Source organism: Charadrius vociferus, unplaced genomic scaffold (genome assembly GCF_000708025.1).
Source record: "Charadrius vociferus isolate BGI_N301 unplaced genomic scaffold, ASM70802v2 scaffold27, whole genome shotgun sequence".
Classification (NCBI taxonomy): Eukaryota; Metazoa; Chordata; class Aves; order Charadriiformes; family Charadriidae; genus Charadrius; species Charadrius vociferus.
Window position 1 is genome coordinate 72,492 of NW_009649173.1, and position 21,156 is coordinate 93,647.

The 21,156-nt window shown below is 47.3% G+C and overlaps 2 protein-coding genes across 2 annotated transcripts in view; one reads left to right on the top strand and one right to left on the bottom strand.

Annotated features, from left to right (window-relative positions):
• Positions 1–12,611, top strand: part of LRRC48 (leucine rich repeat containing 48) — a 15,218-nt gene extending 2,607 nt beyond the window's left edge. Inside the window, exons 3-12 of the mRNA XM_009888541.1 lie at positions 688–854; positions 1,449–1,595; positions 2,816–2,935; positions 3,848–3,960; positions 5,249–5,423; positions 8,127–8,258; positions 9,545–9,615; positions 10,425–10,548; positions 12,201–12,332; positions 12,498–12,611. Coding sequence (XP_009886843.1) covers positions 688–854; positions 1,449–1,595; positions 2,816–2,935; positions 3,848–3,960; positions 5,249–5,423; positions 8,127–8,258; positions 9,545–9,615; positions 10,425–10,548; positions 12,201–12,332; positions 12,498–12,611 — 1,295 coding nt within the window. The remainder of the gene's footprint in view (positions 1–687; positions 855–1,448; positions 1,596–2,815; positions 2,936–3,847; positions 3,961–5,248; positions 5,424–8,126; positions 8,259–9,544; positions 9,616–10,424; positions 10,549–12,200; positions 12,333–12,497) is intronic.
• A 1,125-nt stretch (positions 12,612–13,736) lies between these two features.
• On the bottom strand, positions 13,737–19,526 carry ATPAF2 (ATP synthase mitochondrial F1 complex assembly factor 2). The gene is made up of 7 exons (XM_009888542.1): positions 19,460–19,526; positions 18,910–19,055; positions 17,881–17,978; positions 16,814–16,894; positions 16,568–16,680; positions 14,991–15,106; positions 13,737–14,359 (listed from the first exon to the last, which is right to left on the bottom strand). Exons 1-7 carry the CDS (start codon positions 19,524–19,526, stop codon positions 14,222–14,224), a joined length of 759 nt encoding a protein of 252 aa, XP_009886844.1. The 3' UTR covers positions 13,737–14,221.
• Positions 19,527–21,156: the final 1,630 nt, after the last annotated feature.

Genomic DNA, 21,156 nt, shown 5'->3' on the forward strand with positions numbered 1-21,156 from the left:
TCAGCAGCTGCTGCATGAGTCTGTTAGCCGTCCAGGGGCTGGGGTGATGCAGACAGCTGGTAATCTCATCAACCATCTTTGGACTACTGAATCACTTGGTACTGGCCTGAGGGTAAATATTGCCCTTAGTCATGATGCATGTAGGTGTTAGGATAGATGTTCTGGCAGGATAAGAGGAAATATCAACAAGTTAAATAGTTTCAGTGAGTATATGCCTTTGTGTACCTCTATTGACAACAGGGCAGTTGTGAGCATGGGACTGGCATATGTTGGTCTTACAGGAATGACCATGCCAGTAGGCATTAGTATGCAGGCAAGGGTCTGCAAGAAACAAGGCAGGGAGTGTCAAATTTGTCATAGAAGTACCCCCCTTTTGGGGCATTTCTTGTATTTTGGGTTTTTCCATAAGGTAGAAATCGCTTTCAGGTTGTGTGTATGGACTCTGCATGGAATGCCTTCAACTGTTCCTCTCATTGCAAGGAGGAGATGTGTGTATCTCTTCCTGGCCCAGAGAATGATGATTTAACGCTGAGCCTTTCCTGTGGCTCAGCACACCCCTGAGGAAAATGCTGTACATGAACTCCTAAATCAAGAACCAAGCTAAATGCAAGGTCTGAATCAGGGCATTCTGCTAGACATAGTTTAACTTTTGCTTGTAAAACTTTTGGTTTCTGAACTCTTCCCCAGACTTGTCCTTCAACAATATTGAAGTAATTGAGGGCCTGGATACCCTTGTCAAACTGCAGGACCTAAGTCTCTACAATAACAGAATATCTAAAATTGAACACATGGACACATTGCAAGAGCTGCAGATTTTCTCCATAGGAAAGAATAACCTGACCACTCTGGAAGATGTGAGTGCTCCCTGTCTTTGCAAATGTTCCCTATCAAAGGATCAAATATTCTAAAAATGACATTTGCCACTGTGTCCAGCCCATCCTTAGAGGACAAAATTCTCCTTAGGATTTAACTTCCTCTGTAGTCTAAGTTATGGTTTTGGTAAGCTGTCCTGGTGTTAAGTGAGTACTACAGCTATTTCTCTTTTAGATTATTGACTTACAGGGGCCTGGCTCTGTTACTGCTATCAGCCATGGCAAAATTCCTGTTGGTTCCCATGAAAGCTGGAAAAGGATTAAGTAGCTAAAATTGAGAAAAAGAGGGACTGGAGACTAGGATTTATTTGGGGTTCTGAGGGTAGTTTACCAATCTAAGGCCCCTGATTTCTCCACCTCAGCTAAAGGCTTTCTCTCTACACCCATCGTTTATATATTCACTTTGTGAATTTAAGCATTGCCTTTCCTGAAACCATTAGAAACTCATAATTTAATGTCATCTGTGTTTGGCAGCAGCGCAGGATATGTATTGCAACATAATCGTAGTAAAAGCAATGTATTTCAAGGCTGCGTGTTTCCCCAGCACTGCGAAGCATCTTTTTCCTCTCGGCACAGGTGATCTATCTCAGGAGGTTTAAAAACTTACGCACACTGAATCTCATGGGGAACCCTCTCTGCGATGATGAGCAGTATACGCTATTTGTTGTTGCTCATCTTCCAGACCTAGTGTACTTGGACTTCAAGATCGTGAGTGACACCACGGTAAGCATTTCTGCATTCCCTGCTTGTGAAATTGGACAACAGCATCGTACAAGAGCATTTGCTTTGTTGGTATGCCAGCAATATTCTAGCATTCAGGGCAGGTTCCCTGCAGAAATTAGGCTTACAGAAACACACAGTGTTTATTCTGCCTCCACCTAACAGCTGTGAACCTGTAGGCCAAATTCTATCAAATCTGACAGAGAGGTAGAGGTGTCAGAGGCATGACGTCTTCACAGATTTTGTGAAAATCAGCAGCTGTGTGTGGGAGAGGGGCCTGCTTAGTGTTGCCACAGAGAGGCTGCAGTGTGAGTGCAAGCCTTCTTAGAGATCAGAAAATCTCAGAGGAAATCAGTCTTGAGACATGGATCGGGGGAAAGGAGGCTTGGTGGTCCTGCTGCTCGCTGAGCAGTTTGTATCAGTAGCGGACTGACAAGCTATCCAGGTAAGCAGGTCCCATCAAATGCACTTCACCTTCTTGATTTCTGAGAACAGGACAGTGCATCCACACTGGGAATCTGTGGGACTGCTTTTTGACCCCAGGGCTCAAAGGAACAAAGACGGGGTTTTTTTTATTGGTTTGGTTTGGGGTTTTTTTAAGTAACCAAAGAATATGATTAATTGTAAATTTGCTTGGTGCAGAGCAGGAGCTGTACTTGGAATATATGTTACTCTTACCATAGGACTGGAAGGGCTTTCCAGGTCATTGAGTCCAGTCCCTGCTTCTACAGACAGTACGTCATAGTCGCATACTTAAATTTGTCAAGCTTCAGTTTCAAACTAATTAGGTTCTTGCCCCAGCTACTACCTTGCGATCCGTTCCTCCAAAGAGCCTTTTCCTTCCTAGTAAATGCATTAAACTCACTAGCTGATCAAATCAGAGCTCAAATTCTAGAATTCAAAATGGGCCTTCCTGCTAAAAAAGAAAAAAATCAAACTAAAACTGAAAACACCTAAAGATGAGGAAATGGGGAGAGAAAAGTTTCCTGGGACTGAATCAGCTCAGATGCATTGAATGCAGAGGCAAAGTAATATGCCAATAAAAAATGGGATGAGGAATGAATTAGAAACTTCATAGGTAATTTAATAAAAAGCCCACAAAGAAATGGAGATGCAGATGTCACTTAGGTGAATGTTCTAGAAAGATTGAATGCTTATGCCCAGATTCGTTGAGCAATACTGGATAGTCTAATAAAAATATTTTATTTCTCTGTATTTCCTAGCGAGAAGTTGCAGTTTTAAAGTATCAAGATCTTACTGAGCCATTGGAACGTGAGGAGGCTCAGGCCCTGGCTCAGCTGGAGGAAAAACAGGCAAAGCAGAAAGAGCTGGAGTACCACAAGGTATGTTTTCTTTGGCTGGTTGTATATTGTCTCAGGGAAAGAAGGGCAACGGATATTGACTTCTCTTTTACCTGCTTGAAGATTTAATGAGAGGTTAACATCGACTGTGCTAAAACTAAGGCTAGGATTAATCTCTGTGATCTCTGAATCTCATCTTTTGAATGAAAACAGGAACTGCTTTGGAATACACATGATGTGGGAGAACATAATTCTTTTGGCTGAACAATGAAACTACAGATATAGACCCTGCAAAGCTAAATAGTAAATCATACCCGAGGATCTTATCAGCCTGACGTGAGATTAAGAAAATTACAGGTCTGAGGGAACTGTTAGTGTTTTCATGGTGTGGTCACTTTTTTTTCTCCTTCACACTAAGTTAATGTTTTCATTAGTTTTATTTTTTTTTCAAGGCTTTCAGAGATCACCGTAGTTCTGTGAACAGACTGAAAACAAGACCAGGCAAAGTGGCGCTTTCAGTTATGGTCCGGCTCTGTATTCCAAACCTCTAGAAGTTCAGACTGGCTGAAGAACAGGAGGGGGTTAAGTGACAGGGAGGACACCTGCAGCTCTTTCCTCCGTCCCTCCCCAAAGTCCACTGACTCCTTATGTGAAAGGCTTAATAGCCTTACAGGATGTGGTTGTATGTGATAATGTTTTATATAAGATTAAACAGTGTTTTCTATCCTTAGGCTAGAGAGTTCTAGCAGCAAAGCCACATGTGAACTGGGATGGTTTTCACTCCAGTTGCAGGGTGCTTTCATGCCTTGGTTGGTATATCTATTGTGTTGGTATCACTGTGTCTGCACCAGTGTTCCTCTGCTGGTAAAGTGCTTATAGGAGACACACATCCTGAGGACTGGCAGCAGGTTGGCACTCTTTATTTTACTTACATTGTTCTGATTCTCTTCAAAGACAGCCTTTGTTGAGTACCTGAATGGATCATTCCTGTTTGACAGTATGTATGCAGAGGATACAGAAGCCGCCAAACTGGCTTACCTCCCCGGAGTGAGTGACCTGCAGCAGGGATATCCTTCCTGGGTTTAGAATACCTACAGCCAAAACGTAATGCCTTAAGTTAAGAAGGAGGTACATCCACAGGGACTCTTCATCCGTTGCTTTCGTCCAGGGCTGAAAGCTACATTGATCTAAGATCTGAGACAGTCTGTGTTCAATTTTGGAATGGTACCAAAAAAAACACTGCAAGACCGTGAGACCACTGACAGCTTTAAGGGTTGATATCTCGTGAAATATAAGGGCTACAAACAAATGGTTTATATTACTGGCAAGCTGGCCAAGCCAGCTTGAAACATCCCATTTGTAAAAGCACTGAATTCTATCACCAACAGGTCATGAGATTCCAGCATTTTAAGTTCTCACCATTGTAATTACCATATTCCTTTTCCTTCACTTGAATCAAACACAATTTCGGTAGCCTTCTTTTCTGACCCTTCAAGAATCAAGGCTTTGTACTTTCTTTAACTCCGGAATCCACTTAAAGTTTAAAATGAGCTATAAGATAAATCTCTGTCAGTTAGATTGTAAGAGCGCAGTTGCTAAAATCATGTTGAAATTGAAGTGGTAGGAGATAGGAACAGACTAATCAGAATGATATGAGTCGCATATCTCACAACCTGCCAGAGCTGGCAACATGAAGTTTTCAGGCCAGCACTTTTTTCTGATCATTGCTCCTACACGGGGATCAGAAAGCAGACACTTTTTTTTTTTCTTTTCTCATTCAGATTAATAGAGCATTGTCAAGGCCAGTAACTTGACCTTCCTTAAAATTGCATTACACTGTTGGGGGAAAATGCATCACGGCTTAACTACAATAGACTAGAAACAATTCCATTGCCAAGATAATAGCAGAAGAAAAATTGACGTTATTTTTGTGATGCTACCAAGTCAGTAGTTTATTCTGTGCTCTGGCTGTAGGCTCCAGAGCTGTATTTATTAACTACGCAGACACCATATTCACACTTGTGAAGACAGATAGGGTTGTATGCTTCATTCCACTGTCGTGTCAGAAAAGAGTCAGAGAAGTATATGTATTTCCTTTTTTTCCTCAAGGCCTTTTCCCCCCTCAAGTTGCCACAGCTTTCTCCATACCCTTAAGGTAGCAAAATCCTATGCATAAAATGTGACTGGGTGACCCAGTCCTGCTGCAGACAGAATACTTGGCAGCCTGCTCCCAGCAAGAACCATGGAGTTTACATCACGGTAGCTTGTAACTCTTGTTGCTCAAATTTGCAGAGGTAGAAGGAACATAGCATGTTGTTCCACTGAACAAGCAAAATACCTTGACTCTGGTGTCACGTACAGGAAGGAGTTTGTCTCAGTTTGTGAGAACCTGTTTAACTATGGTCTGAAAGAGTATGAAAAACGAGAAGCTGAAGTCTCTGATTTCTATGAAAGCCTTCATGAAGCATTAACAGCCAACCAGCAAGAAGGCAGGAAAATAATCCTAGACTTTGAAAATCGGAACAAAAGGGTAACGTTGTTATACTTTTGTTTGTTTGTCACATGATTTCTCTACATCATATGCCAACTTTTAATTTCACTGAGAATGAGGGTAACTCCATTAAGATTAAGAAAATTATTCTGGATTTACACTGCTGTAATAGGAATTGGTACTTGTTCCCTAATGTCAGAATCGCAGAGTGGTTGAGGTTGGAAGGGACCTCTGGAAGTCATCTGGTCCAACCCTCCTGCTCAAGCAGGACCACCCGCAGCAGGCTGCCCGGGACCATGTCCAGATGGCCTTTGAATATCTCCAAGGGTGGAAACTCCACAGCCTCTCCGGGCAACCCCTTCCAGTGCTCAGTCACTGGTCTTTCTTTATGTGTTTCTTACAGTATAAATCTATACCAAGAAAAATTGTTGTGTTAGCTAGTATAATGTCATTAACTAACATAACGTTAAAAGTTTTTTAGTACTTTATGTAGGAAAAGAATTTGGGGATTGAAATTTCAACCGTTTGGGCAAACCACAACCAGCTAACACTGACAGCCTTTATCTATACTGGAAATTCAACATAGGACAAAATTAACATGTCATGGTGTTATCTTATTGACCCCAGAGATAAAGGTCCTTCAAAGCTTTATAGAAAAAAAAGTGGCTACACATGGTGGAGGTTTTTTACTTTTTTTTGGCCATCCAGAAGAGTTACCAGTCTTTAAGAAAATGGAAACGTTCAACCTTTCTTTTAGTTTACATATTTTTTATGAAGTTGATTTAAAATACATCTATATAGACTTATCAGACTTCTCTTTGAGGCCTCCAATAGTTCTTCCTTCATTGAAAAATGGGGAAGAAAGGGAAGGAGATTGAAGTGTATTCAGTTTGTTTTCAACTAATTTTCTGCTTCGGTTCATTTTGTCAACAACAGCTCAAAGAACTTTTAACAAAAAAAATATAGAAAGTTATTGTAATGTATTTCTAGTCTTTTTAAAGCAGAAAAGATCTTTTTTCATTCTGCTCAACTACAGCCACCCATTGTGGCTGCTAAGGGCGTAGCTTCTAGCTGGATCCCTTCCTAACCATGTATAATAGAGGATCATTATTTTGTTTCCACAGGAAAAAATAAGGGGGGGGGGGCTAAAGCCTGGTAACACTGTCAGCTGAGCAGAACAAGTCCCTGACAACTGACACTAGGCAGAGTCACGAGCGCTGGCTCCCTTTGCAAACCAGGTCACTTTTATTTAGGTGCCTTGTCACACGCTGGCAGCCTGCTGAGTCACTTTGTGCCCAGGTCCTTGAACCTTGCTGACTCATGCTGGCAAACTGACTCCATCAGCTCTGGCCAGGACACCACTTTGCAGCCTCACCAGAAGGCAACATATAAAGATTGATATGTATATTCAGTTAACTTGCACTTGAATTCCCAATGTATCTTCCCTTTAAAAAAAAAAAAAAAAAGCCACAAAACCAAACAAAAAACCCAAAGAGACATGGGTGAGGCCAGATTTTGGCCCTTCATCTTTGTCCGATGACCTGCAGGCTCAGCTACGCGTTGAGCTGCAAGAACAGTACACAGTGGTCAGCGTGACAGTTTTCATATAAATACTGGAGGAATTGGTGTCAAAACTGAACACTGTACTTTAACAGCATTTCCCCATTCATTTAAAATTGCCAGGAGTTCAAAAGGTACAGAGGTTCCAGCAGCCTGAAATCTGTGAGCCATTCTTGGGGGCTGTTTGTCTCGCTGTAATCCTTTCATGTAAGCTTAGGTAACCTGTAAAATAACTCTGCTCTCTGAAGTTGGTTAAGGAGCAAAGAAGCATTAAAGGCCTTGAACTTTGAAGTTATTGCTGCCAGAGGTGTGGCTTTAATGGCAGGGGACCTTCTGGAGCTTGTTTACATTCAAAAAGAAGATACCTTGCTCCTCCAGGCCTTTTAACACAGCAAAGTTTGAGTAATCTAATCTAGTCCATTTTCAGCCACAAGTCTTGGCAATGATTTTCATCAGAATTCCCTATTTTAGCCTGTTCCATTCCCTCTCAGGAGAAGTAGATTAGACATCTTAAAACATGTATAATGTTTTTCCTCCTATTATCATTTGATTGTTAACTTATTTTGAACAGGCTGGAAAATAATACATTGCTCAGCACAAGAGGATTTTTTTTTGATGCAAGAAATCATAAATCTTGTCTGATACAAAACTGACGTCAATATTTAATTCTGAAGGGCAATAAATCCTTGTTGTAAGAGGAAAGCAGGCAATGATAGGTATTCCGTATTCAGAATACTAAATCCTGACCCTACTGAAGTCAATCAAGATTCTCCTTGACATGAAGGGGATCAGGCTTTAGGCCTTCATTTCTTTCTACGAAGTAATTGTTAATCTCTTCTTCATGGCCAGCAATGTCAGGAATCTAATTTTTTTTTATTAACTTGAAATGTGTCAGAAGGGGAACCAAAGTTGGAAGCATAGAAGGGGGCAAAGTCTTCTGCTGACTGGAGGATGAGGAAGCATTCTCACCGATTTCACTGCATTGTCCCTGGATCGTTAGCGCAGTAGCATACCTCAGCACTGTTGACTACCCAGTATGTAAATCTGGAGACTTCCTGAATCATCACATTTCATTTCAGCTAATCAGCAGCAGGAACTTTTCTCACATATGTAACAAGTTAATTAAATTGCAATGGAGTGCTGAACACAAACTATAAGTAATTTATGTATCTCTGTGTTTAGAGGCTGGATGAGATTCATAATGCCAGTAGTTATGATATTGCTGAGTCTAAACGAGCCGAGTACAAGGAGGACATACTTCAGCTGTCAGAAGCACTCATGACCTTGGAAATGCTGATAGCTGACCAGCTGGAGGTAAGGGTCAAGCACATACCCGTGAGACCTCGCATCCAGGACGTGGAGGGTGGGTCACTTTTCTGTTGCTGCACCCCTCTGTTTAGTAGCCCATTGCACAAAGAGGGGGTCTTCCAGTTAGGCTAATGTTTTGGTTCCACCTTAGTCTTTTCTGCTCACCAGTTGGTCTGGGTGAGATCAGGCCTTGGGCATGGATACATTGCAACAGATTTCTGTTTCTCAGAGCAGAGCGCAGTATGTCCTTCGCATCTATCCAAGCTGATTTCCTAGACTTCAGAGAGAAGGACTTGAGGTCATTCAGTCATTTTATAGGTCTGCGTACAGAAGTCGCTGCCTAGCATGGGGTATGCATTTGGGATTCTAGAGATGTAATTCTTTGAAGCTGATCTTTGCTATGAATAAGATTACTGCTCAGCTTACTGCATTTGCTTGCATAATAGCTGCCTTTTTTCTCCCCAGACTTTTCCTCAAAAACTAGGGCAGGGCTGCTAATGTGCATCTTCATTAAAAAAAAAAAAAAAAAAGAAAAAGAAAAAAGGAAAGCTGTTTAAAAATTAGCAGATTGGAGCTGGGGCCTGTGTGCAAGCCGATGCAGCAGTTTACTTTTGTGAATGTGTGTGACAGAAAGCCGCAGCTCAAAATGGATCCCTCACTGCATCAGAATTGTGCCTTTTAGTGTGTTGTGAATGGATTCTCATATATCTGCAGTCGCTGATGGAATGAGCAGAAACATCCCTCCCTGCATGCCCTTCTGGATTTGCAGGATTCGGGTGGCTGTATTTGAACTGTTGTATCAAGACATTTAAGTGCAACACTTCACAGATTCTCCATCAGCCATTTCTGGCAGCAGCAATTTTAGTTTCTGAGGACTAAAAGAAAAGCTGCAGTAAGCCCAGGCGTTGGTTATGCTTCCAACAAGAGGCTCTTCATACATAAAAGAAGACTGCAGCATGGCAGTATATGGGAATACAGCAATCTCCATGCATTACTTAGGTGAGAGTAAAAAAGAATCATCTGGCTCACTCCAGACACTGGGTAAAGGTATCATTCAGTCAGCTTCCCTCCAATAAACCAATTCTGATTTTCTGTCCCTGAATGAGGAACGAAAATCTTGCAGCACTTTCAAAACACTTTAAATGCTTGAGGCAGTGCAGTTTCTGACTGTGCTAATAACAGCAGTGAGTCCAAATTATAATCAGTTGTAGATACTTCCTAGACTCCCTGACTCCCTTTTATGTTTATGCAAGTCTTCATTGTAATATTTCCTCTTTTTCCCCTCTGTTAAGGAACTAATAAAGGATTTTAAGGAAAACATTGCTGTCATAGCATCAACATTCATTGAAAACGTTAAAGGGATATATCCTTTGACACTATGTTGGCCTGGACCTCCCAATGATGTACATGTATCTCACTTCTAAATCCAGAAATGAGCCATCAGTATAGAATTTGATTTTTTTGTTTGTTTGGTTTTTTTCTAAATCAACAGAAAAGTTCTTTTCCCAGCTTTGCAGGAATGGTCATTTAAGGTGTCTGTCTTCTTTCTGTGGACACTCTGGAGAGCACAAAAGGATCTGAGTTCTTCTGTGCTGAAAGTCTGTAGGACTTATGGAGCTTTCTCCTCCTTGGGAGTCTTCCTTTCTTCTCCATGCAGCCATGACAAAACCCCTGGGAAGATCTGATTAGACTGTTTTCTGTGTACATTATTGCCATAGCAGCCAACGAAATATCTACAATTCTTGTTGAAGTTTCTTTAATTTTTTGTGTTCATTTTTGTGCTGTTGATGTCTTCTGGAACAAAAGTGAGATACCAAAGTGCTTCAGTGACAGGTTACGTTACTTTAAATATAGAAATCTGTTGGCCTGGTACAAATAATTGCACCATATTCAGAGCTTAGCTTATATCCTGGTAGGGCTCCTTCAATTTCCTTTGCAAACCTAGGCGCACTTTCTGTTCTACATGATATATAGCAGTGAGGATGAGACCTGATGTGTATGAGCTGCAATTAAGAGCAGAAAGCGTATATCCTGATATCACAGTAGCTTCTGGCAGCAGCCAGGCTCTTTCCTGTGGAGGCCCGCTGTGTGGACCCAGTCTCTGGTTACAGGAGGTCATTTAATCTCTAAGTAAGTGGTGTGGTCAGCGTTTTCCTTAACCATCTTTTTTACGATGAGCCAGTGCCGGAACCTGGAAAACCGTCACCATGAAAAGCTGCTAGAGATCTCCATCAGCGCAATGGAGAAATCAGTCAAGAATGAACTTGATGAAGATTTGCCAGCTGATGTTCAAATGGTGAGGGCACCAAAAAAATTCATCTCTGCTAGGGCGCCAGCAAGAAGAGGAGGCCACAGCCTCTCCTCAGAAGGGACAGGGTTTCCACGAGGCTCAATCCAGCTAAAGCAACAGCTAAACTAGAGCATAACCGCCTCCTAAGAGGCCCCAGCCGCTTGGCTGAATTGCAGTGCTGCCGGACATCTCCACTGACTAGGACAGAGGATAACTGCACTGCGGGTTTCCCTGGGCACCGCCAGAGCTGGTGGCAGCAGCCCAGAGGAGGTGCTGAGCAAGTCTCTCCTCCTGCCTCCAGCACAACTCACTTCTCTGGCTGATTTCCAGACAGCCCCAACCCAGCAGGCACTTAGGCAGCATCTTTGCTGCACTCGCAGCCGGTTTTGTTCAGATTCTCCCTGTTCCCCCAGGAGAGTCCGAACACCGCTCTGACTTTCTTGCACCGGGGCTCTGTTTGCCTCAGTGATTTGCTGAGCAAGTCTCTCCTCCTGCCTCCAGCACAACTCACTTCTCTGGCTGATTTCCAGACAGCCCCAACCCAGCAGGCACTTAGGCAGCATCTTTGCTGCACTCGCAGCCGGTTTTGTTCAGATTCTCCCTGTTCCCCCAGGAGAGTCCGAACACCGCTCTGACTTTCTTGCACCGGGGCTCTGTTTGCCTCAGTGATTTCAAAAGCCCTTCCTGGAGCTCCCCAACCCATGAGCTGATCTGGAGGGAGGACATGACATTTCAAACGGAGCCTTCCACTGAGCCCTCAGTCTTGCTGTGACATCAAAGATCCCAGGAGCCCTTCAGGAAGCACAAAGAGCATTGCAGTGCTCCAGTCGGCAATGCCACTGACCTTTTTGCCTCCGTTATTCCTTCATTTAGTGGCTAAATGACTCAAGGTTTGCATTCACTGTGGTTTTGCTCTGGATTATCCCAGCCCCCCTGTTACTCCAGGTAATCAAGAGCTGACAGACACAGAACAGACCCCGCAGCCTCCCCGGGGGAGCTCCCTGCTTTATGGCCTGTGCAGATGGCTGCAGTTACGCACCGTTGCTGTGCACCCATTTTGCCTCGCTGCCAACCATTTCCACGGAGAAGCAATCTTCATTTGTTCAACAGCTGCACTTGGCTGCAGGAGGAGAGTCATTACGGTTTAGCAAAGCCACCCTCTATTTAGAGCCACAGGGGAAGTCACTGCTTCGATTAGAAGCTGGGACTCTCCAAAAATGAAGATTTACAGCCAATGCCACCAGTGCAAGAGACCCTTCCAAGAGCGATTTTCCACTTCCCGCACCTGCTGGGCCAGGCGTGCTGGAGCATATGCAGTCTTGCTTCAACACCAGCTGCCCACGGGGCTCTGCCGTGTGCTGCGAGGAGCCTGCCTGCAGCGCAGCACTCAGCAGCAGGCATTTGCTCCCCGCTCCGGCAGGTGAGGCCAAGGGTGCTGCCTCAGTTTCCCCACCTCTACTAGGAATAATTCTCCCAGATAGACCCTCGTGAAGGGTAAAGCACTGGATTCATTCTGATGACTAGGGCTTTGTCAGCCTGAAACAGAAGGCTGATTTTCTTTCCCCAAGCACTGCAGTTACTGTGCTGGTAGTTCTGAGCTCCGCTGCTTTCGCTGCATGCCCGCCCCCCTCCTCTCATCCGGTCACGTTACCTCCTAGCTTCTTGTGGACAAAAACACCATTGTCAACGCAGTCAACGCGTCCCATGGCATCCGCCTGCTGAAGATTGATAAGCGAGAGAGCGACATCCTCGGCAACACCTACCGCTGGCAGACCTCCATGACGGAGAAGGTAAGAGACCCTCATGCTCAGGGGAATGGGGCACAGACAGCTTTGGCCCAAGCTGTGGGGACGCTGCTAGGAACGATGTTCCCTAACCTTTGCTGGAGCCCTCTGTGCTACAGCAAGGGACACTGACGAGTCTGTGGGTTCACTGCTTGGTTTCAATCTGTTCAGGCTGTCCAAAATGAGATTGACAGAAACCGTGACCGTATCAGAGAGATCGTTCAGTACATCGACAATCTCCAGGAGGAGCTGGATAACATAGAGATCCTGGAGCCAATGGAGTAGGTCTGCCACGGGCTGGGCAACTGCCTTAGCTGGGGGCACACAGGGCAGCCCCCAGCGACAGCCCCCCCAGCGGGGACGGCTGCCTCTCTACGCCTGAGCTGCCTGGGACATTTCAGGCCAAAGGCGTACTTCTTCCATCCCACCATAAACTGCAAATAAAAGATACTTATTGACTCTGGAAAAGCATATGAAGCTCTGTCTCTTCCATCACGTTGGCATAAAGCCCGTGCAGGCAGAGCTGAGACCCGGTCACAAGGGGTTATGGATCAGCTGTGAGCTGATTGAACCAAACCATCGTAGCATATCATGCCTGAAAGCTTTAGTACCTGCAAGTGCGGTGGTAGGAACCTGTGAGCCACAGACACGCGGCAGCAGCCGGGGAGAGGACTGCTCTCCATCAAACCACCCCCCAAGATAACAGCGGGTTTCCAGCTCAGCAAGCACAAGGCTGGCGGGGGCTCTGCGTGCCTGGGAGCCTTGTCTTCTCATCGCCTCTCGCAAAGGCAGCTTTCTGCAGCGTGAACAGAGCAGCCCCCAGCTAGCAGGAAGGGAAATCAATGGTTCCAGAGGAGCTCACACTCCACCGCTCGCAACAGCCAAGCAAGGAGTCATTAATTCCCCTCCTTGCTCAGTGACAGCAGCTGCTACGCTCACTTGTGGGCAGCTTCTGAGGAATGATGCTGGCCAGGGCGGTACTGCTCGAGGCAAGCAGCAAAGAGAAAGGTGGGAAGGTTAAATGAGAGGGTGGCTGCATACGCACTCTGGGGAGAGACTGGGTCTCTCCGAAAGCCCTGTGGCTGGTGCTGCCTGTCATACACAGATTTAGCTTGTAGTACCCTGTGCTTCTGAGGATGGCAGGAGCCCAGGTTCCCCACCCTTGCTCTAGGGCTGCACAGTTGGCTCCCTGCTATTCCTCGGCTGTAAGGACAGGGCACCTAGCACGGACAGCCTCACACAGAGATGCGGAGGGAGTAGATCTGTTTGGTAGTTAGTGTCTGCTCAGCTCTGCTCCGTGTTTTTTTCTCCCTGCAGCCATCCCAGCACTTGCCTGGAGCCTGGCAGCTCAGGACCTACACCACAGTTTGGTGATTAAAACAAAGAAATACTCAGCAGCATTGCCTTTCAGTATCTAGCAGGGGCGTGCCTTTAATCAAACAGAGAGACCCTGGTGTTACATACAGGCACACTGAGGGATGAAGAACAGATGCAATGGAGTCTGTTTTCAGATTTCCATAACAAGTGTGTGTCAGGAGCTGGCAGCTATGAAGACATGTGGCATATGCTGGGTATGTCTGTGCCGTGCCCTGCCCAGGAAGCTGTTTCTTTCATGGGAGCTCCTCTGATGAGTTACAGACACCGGTACTGGACAGAGCTGCCGTCTTGGGGATGCAGAGGAAGTTCACCTTGACCTTTCCTCCTTGTGGGCTCAAAACTGCTGGCGCTGCACTGCAGCAGGCAGTCCAAATGAGGAATTGCCCACAAAGTCACAGCTCCTCAGCATGAGGCTGATTCCAGGGAAGGTGTGGAGGCAGGAGGGTGGTTACCATTCACTGGGTCACACCAGCAATTCACAGCTGGGCAATTTTCCTCCTGCGCCCAGCCCAGCAGCCTCAGTCCTGCAACAGCTTGTGTTTTACAGTCGAGCTCTCTGAGCAGAGGTGAACAAAGAGAGTCCCAGCTGCCGCGCGAGCACGCAGCTCGCACAGATCATAATCATGGGCCCACTCCACACTGCCCCACCGCTGAATCTGAAGGAGAGGAGGAACGCGAGTCAGTTCAGAACTGGATTATACATGGAGCTGCTCAACAACTCTCAGCCTCCCTTTTCATATTTGTGAAACACGGGTAACCCCCCAGGAGCTGTGCCGACCACTAACTACAGGGGTAGGGAGATCTCTGATGAGTACAGTGGAAGGACATGGTTCATCTGTACTGGCATCTGAGGTAAAGCCCCTTAAAGGAAAGATGAAAAGATTCCCATCGACTTCAGCCAGTTTTGGGTCAGGGAGAGCTTCGCACCAGGCCAGTTTCCAGCAAGCAAGTTATTAGCTTGGTGTCTACCAAGGCCTCTAGGCTGGATAACCCACAGCAAGAGAAGCCAGGCACAATCTTGCACTTCAGATTAGAGAGGGAGAAAAGCAGCCATCTGCGTTCTGCGAAAAGAAACCGGCCGCCCCGGGAGCACTCTGGGCTGTTGCACCCAAGACGCTGCTCTACAGCAGTGCACTCCAAACTCTCTCAAACGGGGAGACTGGTGAAGTGGAACCTCTCCTGCAATAGCAGGCACTTCCCTTGCCAGTTATTTGTGGTGGGAGATGCATTTCTCATGCTGAGATTATCGCTATTTGAATTACAGGGCCGTTCTGTAACATCATTTACCTGGTATTCTTCCTCCAGGCGAGAGAGAAGCACGGCTTTCTCTACAGTAATGTGCCTGTCAATCAGACCCATAGACAGAATCAGAGATTTCAGCTGGGTGATTACATATTCTATACCTGGAAGAGAATAACCCAAAACAAACAAGATTCATGGTTGTTTTCCGCAGCATAACAGCGGCATCTTCACATGCTCTGAAGAAAGTGAGGGTGTGGTACCTCCTCAGGGACAGCGATACCTCCCACTTGCATCGGGGCACTTAAGCGTCAGATCTGCAGTTACCAGCAGACACAAAGCGCTGTTCTGGGCCCTGTCACTGCAGTGACGAAGTGCCTTTGAAACTGCCTCCTATTATTCTGCCATAAACCTGCCCTGTGCAGAGGGAAGGGTTAGCCATCCAGGCCCGAATATTCTGGAGCTTCGCTGAAAGTTCAGGGTGAGAGGGACTCGTATACTGTTTGGTGATAAAAGAGCTGTCCGCATCTGTGACCACACATAGAAAAACACTGTGCAAATGTGCATGGTGTGCTGTATCCTTGGAGAACTGTCTCGGCAAAGGACACAGCTGCTGGGCTTGGCTGATAAAACAGCATAGCTCTTTCCTGCCACACCACCAGCTACTGGCTTGCAAGACACCCCTCTTCAGGGGAGGAGAGTGAGTGCCCAATGGCTGAGAGACCGGAACAAATCCCACAGACGCACACAGACAGGAGGAAGAGGAAAGAAGGGCTCAAAACTCTGAGCTGCTGAGCACTCACAGTACAGCTCAAGCTGACAGGAAATGGAGGTGCCTGTGCATGGACAGGGCCTAAGGAAGGAACTGAAGTCAGACTGGTCCTGCGCTACCAGTCTACCCCAGACCTTGAATTTCACGTATAAAGTCGACTAGCTGGCCAGAGGCTCCCCTCCCACAGGGGAGGCACATGCCTTTCCCTTCCACCCTGCCTACCCACATTACAAACTATGAAGAAATGATTCATCAAAGAATATCTTTACAGGGGTAATGGGAAGACTTTGCAAATCCTGTATCAGGGATCCTGTCCCTGATACCTTTCCTTAGCTCCTCAGCTAGTGTCTTCTGTGGGTTTCACTGTCTGCTGCTTATTCAAGTCCTGTACTTGAGTACTTGAGGACTTGAGCAAAGTAGGTGTCACTCAGCATCATCAAGTAAGATCAAGTGGGCTATACGAGTGAAAGAGTAAGGGCAGTGCACAGAGCCATGGACACTTGGAGTAATAAACTCCATTTCTTTTTGTGGCAACAAAGCCGGGGGCTACATCACTAGAAAGTTTGGCATTAAAGGAGTTCTTTGGGCTATGGTAGAGCAGACAGCTTGCAGGCCAGCAAAAGTCAGACCCTCAGTCCCCAATGGCACTAAGGGGAGAGTCCCTACCATAACAAATACAGCTAAGGGACTGGCTTGGAGTTTTAAAACATAAACCTCAACACTCTGATTATCTCAGCGTATCAGCAGGAGAGAAAAAACATTACAGTTACTTTTCTCCTCTGTGGAGAGGAACCACCTTATCTATCCGCAGGTGCAGCCTGAGCCGAGGACTCCCTGGCGCAGCCTCTCTCACCTTGCAGGGCCCACATGTTGTAGGAGGCCAGATGGCTGACGAAAGTCTCCTTGGTGGTGGCTGGGATGTTCGGCCCCAGGATGCTGGTTGAGGAGCCAATTGCCACGTTGTACCTGGAATGATCATCCGGCCCCTTAGAAAAGCACAAGGCTCATGAACCTTGCAGCTCTGACAGTCACGAGCACTAGAGTTCCCAGCCTCAGCAGGACAGGGCATAAGCAGACAGAAACATCTTTAACCTCTTACCTTTTCTCAGCCCAGGCAACAACAGGATCCCATTCCTTCTTCTGCAGCTCTGCCAAGGCGGCCGGCTCCTCCACACGATAGCTGGGACATTGCAGAACAAAACCACGCTTGATGTTCACCCCCAGGCTGCCAGACTGCTCCCTGCCAGGCTGGGGCACACCTCTGAGATGGAAACTTTCTCCCTTAAACCACAACAAAGGGAGCAAAGGCCTACTGTCCACCCAGGCAACGGCAGCAGTGACTGGGAACAATCCTCCCACTCTTCCCCGAATTCAGAGCTTTTTGTTGTTCTAGGAAGTATCATTCTTACTACAAAACAGAGCAGCAAACCAGCCAACAGAAAATTGTAGGTACCCCCAAGCCAGCTACAGGATGCAGTGAGGTTTAGCGGTTAGAGCAGGGGTCATCTCCCATGGGAATTCTTTATATGGGGCCACTCCTCCTGCCTCACCTTGCCCAGCGGCTCAGCTCAGGACTCCCCGCTGCCACCCTGACCAAAGCCACAGAGGTAGATTGGGGAGTCCTGTTCCCCTCTCCCCACAGGAGCTGAGCAGCTGCCAGCAGACGCCTCAGAGGGGTGTGAGGACTATGAGTCCAGAGCTTAGGCATGAACAGGCTTGATCCCGCAGCCCACAGGGAACGAAGAGCGTTTTGCTACTGGTACAAATAAATCTGAGCTGCCTGTACTGGCACAGGAGTACCAGGGACTGGGCTGACAGATTTCCCCCAAGCCTTTCAAAGATGTTTTCTTTTCCCCAAAGACATCTTGATTTCCTGCTGCTCCTGCCCTTACCCAGCACAGAGATGTCCAAACCAAAGTTCAACAGAGGACTAGATCCACATTATCCCTCCTACCTATGCCTTTTGGGTGCACAGACTTCCATCAGGTCTGCAGATATAGAACTGGCCTAAACTAATTCAAACCCTGGGGCCAAACCCAGGACAAATCAGAGCCCTGCCATGACTGGGTTATGGTACACATTTTCCCTCATTTCATCCAACCACCTTTCCAAAATCTACCCTGTGACAAGACCTTGCTTCTGTGCCAGTGGGTCCCCATCTCGTACCAGACAGTGTCAGTCTCCAGGAACTTTACAGCTGCACGGATCAGCTGCATTTTGTTTCGCTGCGTGGGATTGTCCAGCGCTGTGTTGCACAGTGTGGTCTGTGGGATAAAGACAGTTGTTATTATAACCGTTATAACCATTGTTATTCAAGGCTTGGGGAAGCAGAAGCTTCCATTGCACAAAACCAAGAAGTAGAGGAATTTGTGGCAGACAGAACTGAGGATTGCAACCAAAAGGGGTGTAGGGCTAGAATATGGCTCACATAATAGGAATCTTCCCACTGGTTTCAGAAGCTCAGGAGCAGGCCCATCAAGCACCAGGGGAGAGGGCTCACAGACTGCTCCAGAGCTCATCCTATTTCCTTCTGCCCCTTGCTACTGTCCAGCTCCTTCTCAAGTCCCCCAGTGACACAGATTCCCCTCCAGTTAGTCACCCAGCCGTTATCTAAGTGCCCTCACAACCACAAGGTTCCCTCCAGTGCCCAGCCAAAGTCCCAAGCTCTTGTCCCCAATTCCATGGGCATTTCTCCCCTAAATCAGAGCAAAGGCAGCAAGGGCCTACTGTCCACCCAGGCAATGGCAGCAGTGACTGGGAACCATCTGCCCACTCTTCCCCAAATTCAGAGCTTTTCGTTGTTTTAGGCAGAACAATTCTCTCTCCATGTTCCGCATTTGGAGACCATTCTCATGTGTACACAGTCACCACAGTTTTAGACCAAGCCATGCCACTTCTACTGCAAGTACCCAGGAGAGCTGGGGGAGGCAGGACAGAAAGAAGCATTCTCAGAAGATGTTTCACACTGTTTCATACACTCTGGCACAAGGCTTACACCCCAAAGCAGTTCTCAACCCTTGCTCTGGAATCCATTCTGCCAGTTGGCAAAGCCCTTGCCTGGTGGCAGTGGCTTGACAAACCTCTATTTAGCCCCCAGTATTTCGACTCTCTGTCTTTAATCCTGACTTCCTTGACTTCCCAGCACACTGCATTCTGCCCTGCCAAGGTCTCAGCATCCCAACCTGCCGTGCTCACCAGGTGCATAGTGTAGAACTTGATGGTGTCTTTCTGGGAGTCCCACTCTGTTGCCACTGCAATGGCCAGGGCCTCACTGGGGACAGTGAAGAGCTTGGCCTGGGGCGTTTTCAGCTTTCGGTGGTCCAGGTTTATTTCAAAACCTCCTGGGGAATCAGAGTATAAATCCTGGGGAATCAAAGAGGAGCAGGCACTAAGGAACAACAGACAACCCCACAGCAGGAGCAGATTCAGAGCTCAAACTGATGGGAACACGGGACCAGGGATACTCAAGTTTCCCACCATCACCATCATTTTGACATACTTTTCCCCAAAACAGTCTTGGAAGCTGTTTCCCACCATGCAGCTTTGCTACAAATTGTAGCAAATTTGTACAAATTGCTAGAAATTTGTACAAATTTGTGAGGAAAGGGCACAGCAGGCTGGTGACAAATACCTAACTCGCACAGCGTGGGTTGCGGGTGTGCCACACTCTCCCTGAAGCAGCGTGGGCTGATAACGCCCCTCCCAGGGACCAGCCCCTCCGTCCTGTCCCTGCAGCTGTACTCACCTTCTCCTTGGGAGATGCTCACATTCTGGTAAAACCTCTTCCTCTCTGGGGGCAAAAACAGAGCCATTCAGAGAACAGTTAGAGGAGGTTCAGTCCCTTCCCCTGCTCCCCATCACAGCCCAGAACAGACGGAGCCCTCGGTGTTGTTAAGGTGGCTTGGCCACAAAAAAATCCGGCCCATTCATCCACAGCTTCCAAGCACTACACTGTTTCAGTGAGCTCCACTCGACTGGGGAAGCACCAGGTGAAACTGGTAAAATTGGTGTTGCTGTGCACAACTGGCAAGTAAATGGGACCAGCTTTACTTCTGCCAGGTTGGGCTCTCAGCTCCCATCAAACTGGCTGGCACTGAGTTTATATAGAGTCTGGCAGAGGCGGTTTCCAAAGCAGACCTGTCCCAGCACTCCTTCCAGAATTCCACTCTGGGCTCAATCTTTCGAGATTTTCCCACTGCAATCACGTTTGACAAATTAATCCCTGAACCACCCTGGCTAACTCACTCCGTGTTCTGTCTCAGAGCAACAAGAAACCCAACAGAGCTGGGTTAGGGGCAGGGCAGGCCACAGCAACCTCTCTTTCCATGCCCAATGATGACAAACCCACCCGGTGCCAGCTCACACGCTCTCCCTCAGTGCATCTCCCCTCATTCTCTGCTTTGACCTGCAGCCGATGCACCCGCTGGGAGAACCACAGCTGCCGGTGGGCTCAGAGCACGCAGGAGCAAGAACGCCGTTCCCTCCACCGCGACTGCCCACGGGGGCAGGTTTATTGCAGGCACACGTGCTAACAGCTGGATGGTGTTGGGGAAATGTTGCACACACTGCAGCGTGACACTGAGTCAACAGCAGAGGAACCACCTCCCATAGCTGCCTCCAGCCCACACATCCCGCTCCAGCTCGGGCGTAGGGTGGCTCCACCAGCAAGGTGAGCCTGAGGGAACTGCAGGTCTCAGTTTTAAGAGTAGTCTCGTTTCCTATCAGCACTGTTTCACACACTCCCAACACCTGAGCGCTGGATTACACGTGTTGCAAAAACTTGTATCTCTCACACAAGGCAGGAAGAATCTCCAAGCCATTCCCCTGACGACAGCAACCAGATTGTAAATCCCGAACCCATAAATCTGCCTCATGAAGAGGGAAGCGAACGGGCCAGGCTGCAGGTCTGTTATTCTAGGCTAAAAAAAAAAAAAAAAAGCACATTCCCGCTGGGGAAACGGAACAGGATTTGCTCAGGCTCAGCGACCTGCAAGCTTCGGGGCCTCAGAAAACACCACACTGATGAGGCACAGTTCTGAAAATATTAATGTGTGTGTACCCCAGAAGAGTCCTGAGTCATGTCAGTGGGCTCCCGACACCCCACAATGAGTCACCGCGACTCTGCAGCCTCACCTCAGACAGAATGAGACTAATTTTACTGTCCTCAAACCCACACATTTCCAGCAATCTGCGAAGGGGATATGCGGCCTAGAACATGCCTGAACCACCCTGGCTGGGTCCCATCGCCCCCCAAATCCCTAAGAAGGGTCAAAACACAAAAGCAAACCGGTGCAGTGATGACTTGGCCATGCTACCAGCGAATCCCCCCTCCGAACTCCCACTAATGCCAGGGGAAGGGCGTGGGGCGAGGCCCAGCACCTGGGCGACGTTGCCGGAGATGCTACCAGCCCCTGGGACGGCCGGACCCGGCGGGGCTGAGCT